Source organism: Camellia sinensis, chromosome 3 (assembly GCF_055761805.1).
Source record: "Camellia sinensis isolate YWXY chromosome 3, ASM5576180v1, whole genome shotgun sequence".
In the NCBI taxonomy this organism is placed as follows: domain Eukaryota; kingdom Viridiplantae; phylum Streptophyta; class Magnoliopsida; order Ericales; family Theaceae; genus Camellia; species Camellia sinensis.
Genome location: NC_138963.1, coordinates 114,993,544 through 115,012,656, shown reverse-complemented (window position 1 = coordinate 115,012,656; position 19,113 = coordinate 114,993,544). Strand labels below are relative to the sequence as shown.

At 36.2% G+C, this 19,113-nt stretch overlaps 2 protein-coding genes across 3 annotated transcripts; one reads left to right on the top strand and one right to left on the bottom strand.

The window, feature by feature from the left end:
• The first annotated feature begins 418 nt into the window (after window positions 1–418).
• On the top strand, window positions 419–2,694 carry LOC114300605 (uncharacterized). 2 transcript variants are annotated; one of them, XM_028245466.2, is made up of 2 exons: window positions 419–634; window positions 1,921–2,694. In XM_028245466.2, exon 2 carries the CDS (start codon window positions 1,922–1,924, stop codon window positions 2,372–2,374), a length of 453 nt encoding a protein of 150 aa, XP_028101267.2. In that variant the 5' UTR covers window positions 419–634; window position 1,921; the 3' UTR covers window positions 2,375–2,694. The 2 variants fall into 2 exon arrangements, with proteins under 2 accessions (XP_028101267.2, XP_082776680.1); XM_082920554.1 differs by lacking the exon at window positions 419–634 and adding an exon at window positions 826–921.
• A 10,836-nt stretch (window positions 2,695–13,530) lies between these two features.
• LOC114300606 (uncharacterized) lies at window positions 13,531–18,758 on the bottom strand. Its single transcript, XM_082917690.1, has 2 exons — window positions 18,677–18,758; window positions 13,531–14,306 (listed from the first exon to the last, which is right to left on the bottom strand). The coding sequence occupies exon 2, from the start codon at window positions 14,294–14,296 to the stop codon at window positions 13,757–13,759; it is 540 nt and encodes a 179-aa protein (XP_082773816.1). The 5' UTR covers window positions 14,297–14,306; window positions 18,677–18,758; the 3' UTR covers window positions 13,531–13,756.
• Between the last annotated feature and the right edge of the window lie 355 nt (window positions 18,759–19,113).

Sequence of the window (19,113 nt, the reverse complement as noted above, 5' to 3'; positions counted from 1 at the left end):
TTAACAATGATTTCATGACATCAAACATTATATACAATCTCACTTTTTAGACTTACTTTCTAAATTCAATGATGTGTAATAGAGATAATTGACTAATAATTAGAAAAGATATGAGATAGAAAGTTAGTTTAGATATTTTAATTAATTGTCATATCATTGAATTTGAAAAGTGAGTATAACTTTGAGGCTTAAACAGTAATGTTATTAATTTTGAGTCAAATTTTTTTACTTTTAACTTCGTCTCAACTTGATTCTACCAATAAATAAATAAATAAAAAATAATCAATTTTAAAAATATATATATAGAAGACATTCAAATTTTATCCCAAAAAAAAAAATTTAAATCTTACAAAATTAAGCTAATATTTGTCTTTTCTAAAATGTTTATAAAAAGATAAGCTTTTTAATTTATAGGATCGTTTTGTCATGACAGATCTAGAAAGTAAATAAATTTGACATAATTTATAAGAAAAATCACTAAAAACAAAAATAAACCAATAAAAAAAAATTATTCCAAAAAAAGAATTTAAAGCTTCTACTCTTGCTAGCTTCCAGTGAAACACCTCTGAATCACACTAAAACGCACACACACTCTCTCTCTCTCTCTCTCTCTCTCTCTCTCTCTAAAACAAAGGTGCGTAAAGATTATCTTATTTTTGTTATACAATTATTGTGTGTTTGCAACCAAATGTTCAATTTGATCTATATGTACTCTAGTTTTATTACATTAAATTTTATTTATTTATTTATTTTTTTTTTTTTTTTTGTGGTTAGAAAAAAATGTTCTATATGATATTCTTTTGGTCATGTGAAGTTCTTTGAAATCGATAGATCTGATCAATCTTTGCTGCTTTTTATGATTTATCTAAGAGAGTGAGCTTGTTATTGGCATTAATGTTGAGATTTTTGGGTTATTAAGTGGTACTACATTTATAGTTTATAATATTCATGGATTTTCTCTGTTTCTTTGTTGAAGCATCCCTCCTTTTTGTTAATCACACTACACTACTGCAAAGTGCAAACTTATATTAGCCTCTTTCTGGTTTTTTTTTTTTTTTTAATCACTGGTTGTTCGGATCAGCTTGCACACCTCGACTAATTCCAAAGCCTTGAAGTCAATGTGTTTTGCAAAAACAAAGAAAACAATATAAGGGGACACATGTTTTCAAAAATAAGAAAACATGTTTAGTGAATTGTTGTCCGAGGGGGTTTGACGGAAGGTACAGTCGAAGGAAGGGAGTGGCTGGAGGGTGAGAAAGGGAAGAATGAATCAAAACATGGGCCTATTTGGTTATTTTTTGCTTTCGTTTTTTGTGTTTTCAGGTTGAAAAAATAAATAAATAATTAAAATTTTAAAACACCCATCATTTTTATATTGTGAGAACAGTTTTTGAATTGAGAAAAGAAAAAATTTAGTGGTTTGGTTTGTTTTTAGATAGTTACGACAAATTGTTTCGAAAATATTTTGCTAAACAAGTTTTATGCATTTCCTAAAAATGAAAATAAACACAACTAAATAGGAAAATGCATGAGACTCACTTATGTCATATAGTAAAAAAAAATGAGGAAAGAAATATGATTATATATAACATTTTTCCATAAATAAATTTAAAAAAAAAAAAACGTTACCAAAGGAGGGTGCATTATTTTTCTCCTTTTGTCTTTTTCAAATAAACCCATAAAAGAATGAGCTAATTCAATGCAAAGCTGGAGTTGTAACTTGAGGATTAGGTGGTTAGGCCTGTTTGATTGTGGTTTGGTTTTTTCCAGTTTTTGTTTTCATTTTTGCTGCTTACAGAAACAATGTTGAATAGTTTGAAACATCAGTTAATTTTCATATCCTTCTCATTTACACGCGAAAATAGTTTCCTAGAATGTCAAAATAATTTTGGTGTTTCCTAAAATTGGTTAATTTTTCAGAATGGAGAAGGGAAAGCACATAGGTTCACAGCAGCTAATTCCATCCGTCTTTTCCGGAAAAGAAACAAATGTACCTACACCTGCTGCAAGTAATGATGTTGTTATGAGGAAGACAGAAAATCCACTCGTAGATCGATCACAGACCTATGAGTGGACTTCAAGGGTGAAGCACGAGGACAAGAAGAGTGGCAGTTACGAGCGATGTACCACAAAGGAAAAGGCCTCCAAGGGTGATCTTTATGTGGAGAAAGGAACCGGACAAGTTGGCGTCAAGGACGAGTTCAAGAAGAGCTCAACCATCAGGGTTGGTGACAAAACTGGTTACACTGAGTACCACACTGAGCACAGGGTTCGAGATGTCAACTATGGCAAGAGCACCAGCACCAAATATGATTCGGACTCTGACTATGGTTGTGGCTACGATGACAGTGATGATGATGATTACTACTATTAGGGTCTGAAAATTCTATTGTATGCATTCCTTATGACCCATACTATTGTGGAGTGTTTGCTAAGTTCTTTCTGGGTTGTTATGTGTGCTTTTATTTTATTATTATGGTAGTTCCTTCCTAGTAAATAACTTTCTTTTCCTTATGGTATTTCTAAGTACTCTGTCTGTTTCCACTGTGATCCTTCAAGTTTCCTCATTGATGTACTTGAAATTTTAAGCAGCTACCATTTGTAGATGGTTAAATGTTGTGCTAGTTTTAAAATGCCTCTTTGTAAGATTATTTGACTGCTTGGTCTATATCTAATATAATGCTGTTGTTATTACTACTGACTACTAAGATTCAGAAGATTGCAATGGTTTGATTAATTTCATTTTTTCAGTTGTCAAATTTTAATGTAGACTTGCTTGTTTGCATTTGATGAGTTTCTGTTAGTAAAATTCTAGTTTGGATGTGATCGACAGAAGTCAATCGACAGACTCGGAACCAAAACCTCACAAAAACACAAATAAAAATCAAGCAATATGGTTGAGGCTTATGCCTTGACTGATTCATAGACTTCTCTGGAGTACAATGATGAAAAGCAACATACTAAAACTTGTATTAAAATTGTCACTAAATACAATAACAAAGAACAAATTACAGACTAAGTTCCTAATTACAGAGCAACTACTCCTAAGAAAATTAACTACAACTACTCTTATTTCCAGCATTTACAGGCCTGGTTTCACAACTGCCACAAAACTGTTCCATTCTTCAAAAACGGGTGTAAGCATGACTTTTGCAACTCCACATTTCTAGCAAGAAGTCTTTGTGTGACACATGTCTTCTAAACATGGTGCCATCATAGGTTGGGAAGGCCAGAAATGATAAAAAAAAAATTAATAATGTTTCAGGTGGTTGGGAACCTTTGTCCGAATCCATTAAAATGAGATTAGCCCTTTGGGTCAAGTACTTCAACACAGAGGTGAAATATTCTGCGTCTGAGATGGTCTATAGGTTGAGTTCCATTAGAGAAAGATGAGTTAGCTTCCATGGCATAAGGCCTATCTTGGTGGTGGTGTTGGTGTGCCTGGTGGTGTGTCTGATGTATGGTTTGCCTCTATGGATGTATTCTTGCTGGTTGAGTCCTCTTTAGTCATTGCTTATTGTTTGGGTTTGTGCTGCAAATGATTGGGCTTCATGCGTTGTGCCAACCTAGTTCGGATAAAGTGTGTAGTTTTATAGTATTTATAGGGATTTTGCTTTATTGATGTATTGCATAAGATTATACCTTGATTCTTAAACAATGAAATTTATTTTGCCGAAAAACAAAGTAAAATAATTTATGGTGCAAACAATTTCCTTCACAAACCATGAGTTTATTTTACACTCCTTTTGGATTGTGGACAGGTGAAAAAATATATATACATATATATATATATATATATTATGATTTCTTCAATCATAATCATGCTGAGCACATGGTTGAGCTCATGTGAGAAATTGATGATGAGTATGATTACCTTTCCTTCTTTTCTATTTTAATAAATAATCTCGGTATCAAAAAAAAATTTATAACTAAATCAACTTGTTACTAAAATTTTACAATTTTTGGTACTAAATAAAACAGGCAAAATTAAAGACTTTTCTTTCTCACCATTTCTTAGATAATTTATAAAGCAAACATAAGACAAAGTCATTTTCCGCATTCAGGGCCAAGACTCTGTTTTGGATGGAATGATTTTATAAGAAATTATACTAAGTCCTTCTTTGAGGGGTGGCTAATATAATAAAAAAAAATCAAAAAGTAATTATAAATTATCTGTTAAACATATTAATATATTATTAAATAGAATAGTATAGTAATATCATTATTAAATAGTATAGTCTGTATCTAATAGATATAATATATTAACATGTATAGTATAATATGTATATAATAAGTATATAACTTTCGGCTGCTTTCAGCCGATCCCTTCTTTCGGCTCCTTTTCTTTATTTTAATGAAACACATCATTATGATGTTTGTAATCCAGCTCCTATATTATGGAGCATCGAATTGGCTTCTCATTACAGAATGAATAACAGATAATTTTCTGTCAATATCACTCTCTCAACTCTCTTTCAATTTATTTCACATGGTATCAGAGCACAGGTGTTTCTCCTAAGCCTCTGCATCACACTTTCTTCTCTTGGCAGATTGCTGCATACCTCGTCCTTACCTAATACACAGATTGGACAACACCAACACCTTCGTCTCTTCACGACGAAGCCAACGCCACCAGATTCATCATCATCTGAGGTCCCACGCGCCTCCACACGCCGCCAGAAAATTAGCCAATGTGCTGCCTCGCTTCAGACGCGCTCTACGCGCCTCCTACACTGTCCGGTGCTATTGTGCGCCACCGCCTCATCTACTAACGTGAGCCGCACGTTTCTGACGTCAGCCGACGTCAGCCCTTGCTGCTTCCGTGCGCCGTGTGTCTTCGCCTGCTAACGTGCGCCGCGCCAATCTATGCTAACTTGCGCCGCGCCAGTTTGACCAGCCGTTGACTTTTTCATTTTCTGCCTTTCTGGTCATATTTTTGGTCCGTTCACTCCTTTTCTGACTAATTTTGACCATCTGAATTCACTGGTAACCTCATTTTTTTCAGATTCTACCTCAATTGTGCTATTTTTCTCTCATGGATCGCCTGGACTCCTCTAATCACCCTATTTCCGTTATTCTTGACGGGACTAATTATGTCCTATGGGCACAAGCTATGTCTGGCTTCCTCAGAGGAAAGAAACTTTGGCGCATCATCACTGGGGATGTACACAAACCCGTTCAAGAGACCACGGATTCCGCTGCCACGGACTCCGCCACCAAATATGTTGATCGATTGGAAGATTGGGATAGTAAAACTATCAGATCATCACTTGGTTTCGCAATACTTCCATTAATTCTATCAGCCTTCAGTTTGGTCGGTTCCAACTTGACTCTGCTTCCTCTCCTGCCAAAGCCATCTGGGATTTTTTACAAGAACGCTATCAGACTACTGGCCTTGCTCACCAATATCAGCTTCTGAGTCATCTTCACCGTATGCGCCAAGAAACAACTCAGAACATTAATGATTTCCTCTCCCAAATGTATTATGTTTGGGATCAGCTCGCTTTCTGAACCTCCATGGGATTGTACTACGGATGCTGCCTTGTTTACTACTTACCGTGACCAACAACGCTTGGTTCAGTTTCTCATGGCTCTCACTCCCCGATTTGAGCCAGTCCGAGCATCTCTCCTTCATCGCACTCCTTTACCCACTCTTGAGCAAGCAATTTCTGAACTCCTGTCAGAGGAAACCAGATTTGGTACTCTCCATCCGCACCCTGTGGACACTGTTCTTGCCACTCCTCAGATTCGAAGTTCTCCTTCCCCACCTTCACCACAGAAGTCCAATACCTGCAATTACTGTCACAACCGCAATCTTCCGTCAACTCATCTTCTGGTTCATTGTCCAGTTCGTCTTTGTCGGTTTTGCAACAAGACTGGCCCTGGTCATCTCCAGCAAGACTACTTCCGCAATCCCGCCCGTGCCTCTCGCAATGGTCCTTCCACCGGGAATTTTTCTCGCAGCCACTCTCACCGCTCTGGGACTCAGTTTAAACCAATGCCTGCTCAACGCACTGCTGCTGCTGCCTCAGAGGATTTACCTTCCTCTGTTCCTATAGACCCTTCCACTCCAGTCTTCTCTCAAACTGATGTCGAAGCCATGTTTCAACATTCTTGGCAGAATTCCGGTACTCCTCCATCTACTGCTTTATCTGCCACCGCAGGTAACTCTTCTTGGTACTTTGACTCCGCTTGTTGTAATCACATGACTTTTGATCCTACTATTTTTACTCCTCTTTCTTCTACTCCTCATGTTCCTTCTATCCATACTGCTGATGGGTCTCTTCTGTCTGTAAGTCATGTTAGTTCTGTTTCAACCTCTCACTTATCTTTATCCCATGTCTATCTTATGCCTGCTCTTACTTTAAATCTTATCTCCATTAGTCAATTATGTGAGCATGGTCTAACTGTTACCTTTTCCCGTACTAGTTGTTTGATGCAGGACCCTCAGACGGGGCAAACTCTTGGGATAGGCCGTAAGCATGGACGTCTCTACGAACTCATCCATCTTCATGTTCCCGATTCCTCTCAGATCACAGCTCCTACCACTGCTACCACTGCTCCTCTTTTATCTCCTTTTCAGCTTTGGCATTATCGTTTAGGCCATCTTTCTGTTGGTCGTTTAAAATCTTTAATTTCCAGTGGTCATTTAGGTCATGTAAGTTCTGATGTTTTAGATTGTGTGTCCTGTCAACTTGCCAAACAACCTGCCTTGTCATTTAATAAAAGTGCCTCTGTTTCTCTTGCACCATTTGATCTCATTCATTCTGATATTTGGGGACCCTCTCCTACTATGGGAGGTGCACGCTATTTTGTTGTTTTTATAGATGATTTTTCCCGTTTTACATGGTTGTTTCTTATGAAAAATCGCTCTGAGCTCAAACAACTTTATTACAATTTTGCTGCAATGGTTAAAACACAATTTTCTAAAAATATTAAGCTTTTTCGCTCCGACAATGCCATGGAATATAAAGATTTTGACTTTCTTTCCTTTCTTCAGCGTCATGGTACTCAACCTCATCGTTCCTGTCCCGGTACGTCTCAACAAAATGGCCGTGCTGAACGGAAACATCGACATATCCTTGACACTACTCGAGCTCTCCTTCTGTCTTCCTCTTGTCCGGAACATTTTTGGGGCGAGGCAGCTCTCACTGCTGCTTACACTATAAATTGTATCCCTACACTTGTCATTCATAATCACACTCCTTATGAGCGTCTGCATGGCACCCGTCCCCCTTACACCAACCTTAGGGTTTTTGGATCTGCCTGTTTTGTTCTTCTCCAACCTCATGAACGTACCAAACTTGAACCACGTTCTCGCCTTTGTTGCTTCTTAGGGTATGGTATTGAACACAAGGGGTATCGTTGTTGGGATCCTCTCTCCCAGCGACTTCGTATCTCTCGTCATGTAGTCTTTTGGGAACACAAAATGTTTTCCTCTCTCTCTCTCTTCCGTTTGTCCATTCCCTCATCCTCTCTGTTTTTTACTGACCCTTTCACGGATCTGTTCTCTGATGAGCTAACTCCACCAGCCTCTCTCGAGCCTGCCTTGCCTACCTCTAATGAACCTACCCCACCGCCCTTGCCAGCCTCCCTCGAGATCTCCGATGAGCTTACTCCACCGCCCCTACCAGCCTCTCTCGAGCCTACCTTGCCTACTGGTCTGTCCCATGCACTTGCTCCTTCTGATGGTCCTGATCTTGCTCCCTCGGGATCCTCCCCTCCTGGTGAGTCTCTCCCTCTGGCTCCTCCTGCCTCTACTCGACCACACCGGGTAACCCAACCTTCTACTCGTCTTCGTGACTTTATTGTTGGTTCTACTGCTTTTTCTACTTATGAACCGACCTCCTATCGTGAGGCTCGCTCTAATCCTCTTTGGCAGCAAGCTATGACTGATGAATTACAGGCTTTAGACAAAACTCACACTTGGGATATTGTTGATCTTCCTCCTGGCAAGACTGCCATTGGTTGCAAATGGGTCTACAAAATCAAAACTTGTTCTGATGGATCTATTGAGCGCTACAAAGCCCGCCTTGTTGCCAAAGGCTTCAACCAAGAATATGGTATTGACTATGAGGAGACCTTTGCTCCTGTTGCTCGTCTCACCTCTATTCGCAGCCTGATTGCAGTTGCTACCACTCGACACTGGGATCTTTATCAAATGGACGTGAAAAATGCTTTCCTTAATGGTGTTCTTCTTGAGGAGGTCTACATGCAACCTCCCCCTGGGTCTACTTATCCCCCTCATAAAGTCTGCAAACTTCAGCGTGCCTTATATGGTCTCAAACAAGCTCCGCGCGCTTGGTTTGCTAAGTTCAGCTCTACTATTCATGACTGTGGTTTCACCTCCAGTTCTTATGATACTGCTCTTTTTATCCGGAACACTGCTCAAGGGACCACCTTGCTTCTTCTTTATGTGGATGATATGATTATCACCGGTGACGATCTTGATGGTATTCTATGCCTTAAACAGTTTCTTAGTCATCATTTCGAGATGAAAGATCTTGGTCCTCTCAGCTATTTCTTGGGTCTTGAAATCTTCCATGATTCCACGGGGTCTTTTCTCTCTCAGGCTAAGTATACCTCTGATCTTCTCACCCGTGCTGGTCTTACGGATTGCAAGACTGCCTCCACTCCCCTGGAGCCTCAAAGTCGTCTTACACCTCTTGATGGCACTCTTCTCTCTGATGCTACCCTATATCGTCAGTTGGTTGGCAGCCTTGTCTATCTCACTGTTACTCGTCCTGATATTGCCTATGCCGTTCATATTGTCAGCCAGTTTATGTCAGCTCCTCGTACCTCTCACTATGCTGCATTAGTCCGTATCCTTCGTTATCTCAAAGGTACGTTGTTTCATGGACTTCATTATTCCGCCCGCTCCTCTCTCCAGCTTCGAGCTTTTTTCGATGCTGATTGGGCTGGGGATCCTACTGACCGGCGCTCTACTACCGGGTTCTACTTTTTCTTGGGTGATTCTCTTATTTCTTGGCGCAGCAAGAAACAAACTCTTACTGCTCGCTCCAGTACCGAAGCTGAATATCGTGCTCTTGCTGATACTACTCAGGAGCTTCTCTGGCTTCGTTGGCTTCTTGCTGACATGGGTGTTTCTCCTTCTGGCGCTACTGCCCTCTTTTGTGACAATCACAGTGCTCTTCAAATAGCTCACAATGATGTTTTTCATGATCGCACCAAGCACATTGAGATTGACTGTCATTTTATTCGTCAACACGTCACTCATGGTACTGTCCATCTCCATCCAATCTCCTCTACTGATCAACCTGCTGATCTCTTCACCAAAGCTCATTCTCCTGGCCGCTTCTTTGAACTTGTCTCCAAACTCCAGTTGGTTGATGTTTGCCCTCCTTGAGTTTGTGGGGGGCTGTTAAACATATTAATATATTATTAAATAGAATAGTATAGTAATATCATTATTAAATAGTATAGTCTGTATCTAATAGATATAATATATTAATATGTATAGTATAATATGTATATAATAAGTATATAACTTTCGGCTGCTTTCGGCCGATCCCTTCTTTCGGCTCCTTTTCTTTATTTTAATGAAACACATCATTATGGTGTTTGCAATCCAGCTCCTATATTGTGGTGCATCGAATTGGTTTCTCATTACAGAATGAATAACAGATAATTCTCTGTCAATATCACTCTCTCAACTCTCTTTCAATTTATTTCACATTATCATATCACTCTTTTTATTTTTTTACATATTTTTATAAAAAAATTTAAAATAACTAAAATGGTCAATTCTCAAATGAGACCTATATAGAATAAGTAATTTATACGCTACAAGTAGGGGGAAAGGCCCACTTATTATATTTTTAATATACAGTGTATATATTTATATATAAGAAACCACCAATCAAAACAATTCTCAAAATTGAAACAGTAGTTTACAATATTTTTGCAAATAAATAAAAAAATGGTCAAACTTTAAATTATCAAATCAAAATATCACTTTTTCAGTCATGCATTATTTAGATCAAATAAATAAATACAAACAAAATAACCTCTACTAAATACAAAAGGTGTTTTTTTTTTTTTTTTTTTTTTTCTACATTATATTCTCAAAAACTACACCTTTCGTATCCACTTAAAAAAAATAATAATAAATTTAAACTTTAATGATTTTTTTTTTCCAAATTTGTGTCAAAAAAATTTATTTTTTCAATTCGTCTAGTATAGAAGAATCTATGTAAATTAATTTTTTTTTTTAATCTTAAAAAATTTACTGAAGACGAAAAAGTCAAAAAAAATCAACTATTTTTTATTTTTAGTTTAATTTTTTGTCTTAAATGATTTTTTAAAATTTAAATTCTCTACTTTTCTAATTTATGTAGTCAAGTAGAATTTAAAATCTAAAACTTTTCTAAAAAAATGTATAATTAAAAAGAAAAACAAAAATTGTAGAGGATCTTAATTAAAATTTTCAACTTGAAATTCAAATAAACTTTCTATGCAGACGATCCACCCAAGTTGGGTGGAGGGACTTTAAACGATTCAGATTTGTTTTGCAAAATCAAACTACTGAGATTTTGATTTTGTTTCCATTTTTTTTTTTCACAAAATTTGTTTTGCACAATCTTATGGTTATAAACGACTGAGATTGGCAAAATCAGCTTAGAGTGGGCTATTGAGTAGGCCGATAGCCATTGCTTGGATCCTCCAATTCAGGTGATTCCATTTGCACCTAAATAATAACAAAAATGTTTGAAGGTCACAATTTTTGTGGCCACAATGGCTCAAAACTGCTAAAACGACTGCAAAACATGACAAAACGACGTCATTTTGACAGTTTTGAGCCATTGTGGCCACAAAAATTGTGGCCCTCTAACATTGTTGAAATAATAATTTAGTACACCTAGTTAAAATTTTAAAATTTTAATTTTTATTATATCTTAATGTAAATTTACTAATAAGGATAATAGATATTAAATTTTAATTTTTTTTTTCTCATGGCACACTCAAACCACTTCTACATAATTTTCATCTTCAACTCTCTTTATCTTCTTCTCAAGTTTCAATTATTTTCTCTTAATCTTTTTTCTCATTTCAAAACTCCAATCTACCTTACCAAAACTTACTATTAAAACTTTAATTCACTCCACCAACCCTCATAATTATCATTAATATCAATGATTTTGTGGTGGATACTGACAGCAAAATACCACCGTTTTGGTGGGTTTGATTTGTATATATAAATAAAATAAGATAAAATAAAATAAATCAATGGAAGCAATGGCTTCATTCACTACAGGCTTGACTTCACTTTTCAATCTCAACTCGTTTTGTTTCTCAAATTTTCAATCATGACATTTATGACAAAATTATCGTAAAGTGAGTTGCTATTATTACCTTGTAATCATAAGTAGAGTCATAACAAAGTCCACATATAATCTCATTGATATAATCCTTCACACCATGGCAATTATCTGTTGCAAGACCTAATTGATAGAAAAATTCTACTCCTACATATATGAGCAACAACTGATTACAAGAATCTTGATTTTGATCTCACAATTTGAGTTTGTGTAAAATTAGAATTTTGATTTGTTTATTGTTCGGATGTATTTTGAAGGATAAATTGGAAAATATATATATATATATATATATAAAATGTATTGAAAATATATTATAATCCTAAATAATTTAATAAGGTCTACTAAAAAATTAGGCATACTTAATAATTTTTGAAGTACAACTAGAATAGAATTCCCCCTCCAATTCAATTATAGAGGGCTATCGGCGCCAATTCTTGGATCCTCCAATCCAATTAATGCGTTGAGGGAAGCTCATCATGTTTTGTTTGAAATATGAATTTGATATGAAAGAGAAATGAACCTACCTCTTTTCCTATTACAAGCTTTGTATTGTCTACTGGAGATTTTGTGCCATTATTATATTTAATAAATAATTGTTCATTCCAAAGCATAAACTATCCAAAAATAGTTACATTATTTAAGTCGAAAGGTTGATGAACTTTTTTTTGTTGAAAAGTATTTCTTCCGGTTGAAAATTTGAATTGGAGGGGATTATTTGGGCTCATGAGGCCCATCACAGGTGTCGGTTTAATGATCCGAACTGTTCATTTTGTTAAATATTTTACATATTTCATTCATATAAAAAATTAAATCGATCAGATAACTGCAATTTATTCAATTTATTATTTTTATCATGAAAACATGTATTTATAGTTTTAAAAAATATAATTATTGTCTATTTGTTTAGTGAAAAATACGATAAATTGAATATGTTATAGTTATCGAATCTCAACCTAATTTTTTTGTAGACGAAATATATGAAGTATCTAATAAAATGAATAGTTCGAATCATTAAAACAGGACATATAATGGACACCACGGGTCAAACAACCCCTTCAATCCAGATATTAGACTGAGAAAATCCACCTTTGTTTTCTCAGAATGCAAAACAATAATAAAAATAAAAACTCCTAACTTTCCAAGTAACCCAATTTTCCATATTTACTTCTCTTCTCTTGCATTACTAGCTAGTTACCAAACGGCAGCTTGACTCGGGTGCACTTTTTTACAAATTAAAAATTAAAAATCAAAAAACATAAGCTAGAAATATCCCTTTTCTTACTTTTTAATAATCAATTTTTTAAAATTATTTATATCTCATAAATCATAACAAAAAAACTGCTGGACACATTATTAAATTTTTAAAATTTCATATATATAAGCAGCAATACCACAAATTTTTTTTTTTTTTTTTTTTGGGGGGGGGGGGAGGAAGCAATACCATAAGTTACATCAAACAGGGCTTTTGAATTCTATCCAATTTCAAAAATATAAAATAAGGAACATATTGAACTCCCCTCCGACCCTCTGCAAGGTAAATTAAAGCTCTCAAGATTTGAATTCCATTGACTTTAAAAAAATAAAATAAAATAAAGGACATTATTAAACTCACCCTGAAAGTAAATAAATATATAAATAAAACAATTCAAAAAAAAAGAAAAGAAAGAATGGCATGTTTTAACAACTAGAAAATTTTATTCCTAGTAATATTATACAAATAAAAAATTCATACATAATGAATTAATCATTATGCATATTTCATTTCAAATCAAAGTATCATTTCAAATAAATTTATTTACGGTAATGACATTACTACATTTTTGTATAATTTTTTGCATGAACTTTATATATTTATAGCGTTCTTTTATTCGCAACACATGCAAATGCACCAAGTCATCAATAAGAACTAATAACCAAATAACCAAAGAAATAAAAAATCAATCAAGCCACATTGCAAGTTTTCCATTACCACATTTTACCCTAGGAGGAAAAAAAACTTCTAGTCATATGTATGTTTGGGTGTTAGATTTATTAAGAGGGGGAAAAAAAACAACAAATGATATGGAAATAAAAGAAATAAATTTTTTTCTTTCGCTTAATCTTTTCTATTTAGTTTTACTTTCCACTTCCCAAATCTAAATATATGATCTAACCATGATTGAAAGGCATATAAACAACGTCCAAGAGGTTAATATTATAAACAGCCACCAAATTCTTACCAAGTGCATAGAACTGCACATTTCCGCTAATCAGATCAAGCAGGGCAGTCAGTCAACTTACAACTAAAAAGAAAAAAGCAAAATATGTACTAGGAACTACCATACTAAAAGCAAGATAAGAAAGCATAAAGAACTTAGGAAACTCCATATTACTCATCAGAATGACGACTGCATCATCTCGTGATGAAGGGACTGATCCTAGTAATCGTCATCACTGTAGTCATCATAGCCAGGGCCAGAGTTATCATCATCATAGTTGTAGCCATAGTAACCACCATTCTTGCCGTAACCACCACTGCTATTATTGTTACCATAACTGCTATTGTCATGGTATGTCAAGCAATTGTTTGGACCATTTCCGTCGCTGCCACCACTGCCAGTGCCAAAGTTGACATTTCGAACCCTCTCTTCAGTGTGGTATTCAGTGTAACCACTTTTGTTACCAATTTTGATGGTTGATTGCTTTGTGAACTCATCCTTCACACCAACTCGTCCACTTCCTTTCTCCACATGTCGCTCACCGCTTGAGGCTTTCTCCTTTCTGGTATAGCGTTCATAATTGCCGCTCTGCTTATCCTCGTGCTTGACCCTAGTAGTTCTCTCATAGGCCTGCGATTGCTCAGATGGCCTTCTGAAGGCTGTGGTAGCCTTGCAACTAGTCCTCGAAACTTCAGATGCTTTTCCAGAATAGACATGGGAGATTACCTGTCGTGACCCTTTGTCCGACCCTTTTGCCATTGGAAATGCACTGTCACGAAACCAATCACATTTAAGAACTTCATCACATAAAGTAACATATTAAGCTCATCCAGGAGAGTCAAAAGAAAAAGTAGATAAATTCAAGTTGAAGTGTGGAACTAAAATAGCAAAGAGAAGATTTAAGTGTGCAACCAAAATCACAAAGACAAGAAGTAATTCGATTAGGATAATGACTTTTACTTTCAACCAAAACACTTTACAGTATGCTCAAGTGATGTGACAGGACAATAGTATGATAAACAAAAGGAACAGAGGTCTCAACAAATAAATTAGGGCAGGTATATAATTCAACCATATCAACCATTGTCCACTCTAGGCATCGAAACAGTGAGAATATCAGTGTTCATATAACAAGCAATCTATCCCCTTAGATGCAAGCCACAACATGGACAAGTGAAGAAGTACATCAGTCAATCCAGAAAAAATAAATAAATAAAGAAACAGAAGACGAACAGATCAAATATAAATAAAATACGGAAGCATGCAAGTAACATATCTTTGCCTGAACATGCTTAACTCTAATTCAGAACTTCTGAATTAGGATAGAAGAGGTTTTCCAGCATGTCTCCCAGATATCTCTATATGGTTGATGGAATCATGTAGAGACCACTAATTTATAGTGGCATGCGAAGAATGATTGATGAAGCCAAAACACATCATGAAAGAAGGTAAGTAGTGTATGTTTTGTCCTTCCATAAATTCAGTACAAGGTTTTTGTTCCAACTTTACAAACTGCACAATCAAATTACTCCCAAATCATGGTGATATGGCATGGTCATCTAAGTAGTTAATGAAACAGGATAGCTACCAGTAAAAACATTCCATCACATATTGACATAAATCTGAAATAATGCTAAAAACCTAGTCCATCGAAGATTTTTATCACAAAGTTGGAATTTCTTCACTCCTTGCCTAATAACAGCATTTAATGACTGCAAAGATATTATGCTATGCCTTTAACTACTAATTCATGTGGCACAACATTTAAATATTGTCGAGCTTAGGCACTAGGACAAGTAATCAAAGGATCAAATGTTGTTACCATATTTCAGAATTACTGTGTCTTACTGTCCCGTAAACACACAACTTTATAAGCTACTTCAGTTTTAAACTAGACAATTAACAGTACCAAGTTGAAATGTTGCTTCCGCTGGATGTTTGGTAACGTTTACGTTTTCAGTTTATATTTACAAAAATTTTATAAACTGGTTTTTGTTTATTTCTTGTTTATTTTTAGAAAAACATAAACTATAAACGCGTTTGGTAATTGACAAAATGTTTAAAAAAAATTTAAAATATAAAAAAGATTAAGAAATGGCGAGTGGTGGCAAGTAGCGGCGGAAGACAGTGGTGGAAAGTGTTGACGGTGGGTGGTGGGTAGCTGCTGGTGGTGGTGGTGGTGGTGGTGGTGGGTGGGTGGGTGGGTGATGGTGGCGGGTGGTAGCAAGTGGATGGTAGTGGTGGTGGTGTTGGTGGCGGGTGGTGAGTTATGGTGGCAGGTGGGTGGTGGTGGCGGGAAGGTGGTGGTGGTGAGTGGATGGGTGACGGTGGCGGGTGGTGGGTGATAGCGAATGGACGGTGATGGCAGATGGGTGGCGGATGGCGGGTGGTGGTAGGTGGTGGTGGGTGATGATAGTGGGTGGGTGGGTGACGGTGGCGGGTGGTGGGTGGTAACGAGTGGGTGGTGATGGTGATGGTGATGGTGGTAGCAGGTAGGTGGCGGATGGCGGGTGGTGATAGTGGGTGGGTGGGTGACGGTGGCGGGTGGTGGGTGGTGGTGGCCGGTGGGTGGCGGGTGGTGGCGTGTAGGTGGCGAATGGTGGTAGTGGCGGGAGGGTGGGTGGGTGGGTGGGTGACGGTGGCGGGTGGTAGGTGGTAACGAGTGGGTAGTGGTGGTGGTGGTGGTGGTAGCGGGTGGCGGGTGGCGGGTGGTGGTGGGTGATGGTGGTGGTGGTGGTGGTGGTGAGTGGTGGGTGGTGGTGGCTGGTGAGTGGCAGGTGGTTGGTGGTGACAGGTGGTAGATGGTGGTGGTGGGAGGTGGGTGGTGAGTGGTGGTGGCAAGTAGGTGGTGGTGGCGGGCAGTGGATGGTAGTGGCGAGTGGTGAGTGGTGGCAGGTGGATGGTGGGTAGTGGTGGTGGGAGTGGATGGTGGGTGGTGGTGGGAGTGGGTGGTGGTGGCGGAAGACGGTGGTGGAAAATAGTGGCGGGTGGTGACTAGTGTTGGGTGGTAAAAAAAAAAAACTAAAAACTCAAAATGGAAACACATTTTTTGTGTTTTCATTTTTTAGCCAAATTTATAAACTGAGACCACTGATTTATAAATCAAAAAATTTAACAAACAAATTTTTATTTGAGTTTTTTAAATTTTTGTAAATATAAACAGAAAACTGAAAACGTAAGTGTTACCAAACGGCAAGTGAATGAAAGATGAAAAAATATTCAAGACCGATTGGTTTTCATGTTTTGGTGAATCAGATATTTTAAGGAAATAAAGAAGATTTTCAATCCATCAGATATCCATGAACATATATAAGATAAATTTGGAACACATCTACTTAAAGTGACTCATTTACCACAATTGGTGCAACAATAATGATTAATAAGATGCTAATGTTATCAACAGGGCAAAACGATAAGCATATGTAGACAAGTTTTGATTTACAGGCAGCATACATTTCAATAGTAACAAGTTAGCAAGTAATGCTAATCCTCTTGGCTTCTAAGAACACAATCTTCTATTCAAACACGAAAAATTCATGAATTATAGTATTATAAGTGTTGAGAATATGATACAATTTGCAATTAAATGCACAGGTAAGCCTTTGGTCAATAATGATGATTGGGATATTCCACATAAAATAGAACAGCAACATGTTGTTCTGTTCAAACAAATCTTGAGCAAAAAAAATTTCAACTTGGGATCAATCTACAAAATGGTAGACCTTGAAATTGGTAAAGAAAATTTGAATAGAGTTGTTACAAGGAAATTCATCAACAAATACCATCTGAGACTCAAGAACAACCCACATCTACCTTTCATTTTTAATCCATTTATTTGTTTCATCACAGTTGAAAAAAATCCAATTCTGAAACTTATAACCCTGCAATTGACTCCACAAACCAACTACATCAATATTGTAGGACCAACCCTTTATAGAGACTAGGAATTGAAACATAAAGTTTATTAGCGAGGAGTTGGATAAAGCCTAAAGAGAACCATGTTGCACACCCCATCAATGACCGTTTTCAAATGGGCATATTTTCGCTATGTTAGTTTTGCCGAAAAATATTTTCTGCACAAAAAATGTTTTCAAATTTAACGTTTTACCAATAACATCACCGTCCATAGAAAACATTGTAAAAAAAAAAAAAGCTTTTGTAGAAAATGTTTTCTATTAAAAAATGTACAAAGCATTTAAGGGGATTGAACTTGAACCACACAAAATGGTGGTCTCAACTTGGAAAGTACGTTAAAAGCTGGCTTTTTGACGCTTTTTTTTTTTTTTGGAAAAATATATAAAAAAATAGAGAGGTAATGTAACCCAAAAAAACCAAAAAGCTATTAAAAAAACAAAAAGAAGCCAAAGTTGTCAAAATGAATATATACTATTTATTAAATTCATTGTATTTTCTTTAAAATACAAAGTATAATTAATTTCCTTACAAACAATAAATAAAAATATATGATCTTAAAACATTGAACTTGACCCAATCCCTTTTCCAGTTGGGCCAGAGATCTAACTTTCAAAACATTGAAACCCCTTCAGACACATTCTCAAATATCTACTCAGCTATATTTTATTAAACAAAAAGGCATAAATACCTAATGGGTACAAAAACTTCTTTTCTGTAAAGTGACAACAGAAATCAGAAAGAGGATCGCCCAAGCAATTATTAGGTACATGTGGTCCCTCCCACCAAGTCACCAAATATGACCAACATTCACGAATGCTTATTTAGATAGGGATTCGAAAATAGAAAATGTGGGTCAAACTTAGTTATGGTAAATTCATCCAAATCTATACCCAAATTCATTATCCAAAAAAAACCTAAACAACTGAGACTATAAAAATTATTTATGGTAAACCCATCTTTAAAAGGTTCTAAAATGAGAAAATAGTATTGATGATCCGGATCCCCAAATCATTTTAATAATTATTCCATGAGAAAGCCTTGGGAAAGATATCATATTCAGATAAAACACTAAAATATACATTAGATCTACTAGCAATGAACAAGATCTTACAAAGTTTAACTCACATAACTACAAAACATATGAACCACTAGGCACATAAATACATACATGTACAGACACGTATAGCGACAAAAAGATATATGAGAACAAAACAAAGGTCTTACGCTGCTTCGCTTGAGAGAGAGAGAGAGAGAGAGAGAGAGGTTTAGAGTGAAAGGGGAACTAGGGTTTCGAGAGAAGAAGAGTGAGGGGTAGACGGTGAACTGTTCGAGGTTTTTATTAATAGGGTTTTGTAGGAGAAATGTTTCACTGTATGCAGTACTATTTTGGATCCTAAAAAATGTATAATATAATTCTAAAGCATAAATTTTCTAAAGCATAAATTATTATAATTCTGCCGATATATATATATATATATAATGTTTATCATAAAAATGGATAACATATATCATAAAAATGGATAACATATGCTACAAAATTGTTTAATAAATGGTGCATGTGATATACAACTTTTGAAGAGGGTATATACTGTAACATTGCTCAATGTTATTATGTAAATTATTGGGTATGTTTGGTTTGGTTTTGGGAGAGTAATTTTTAA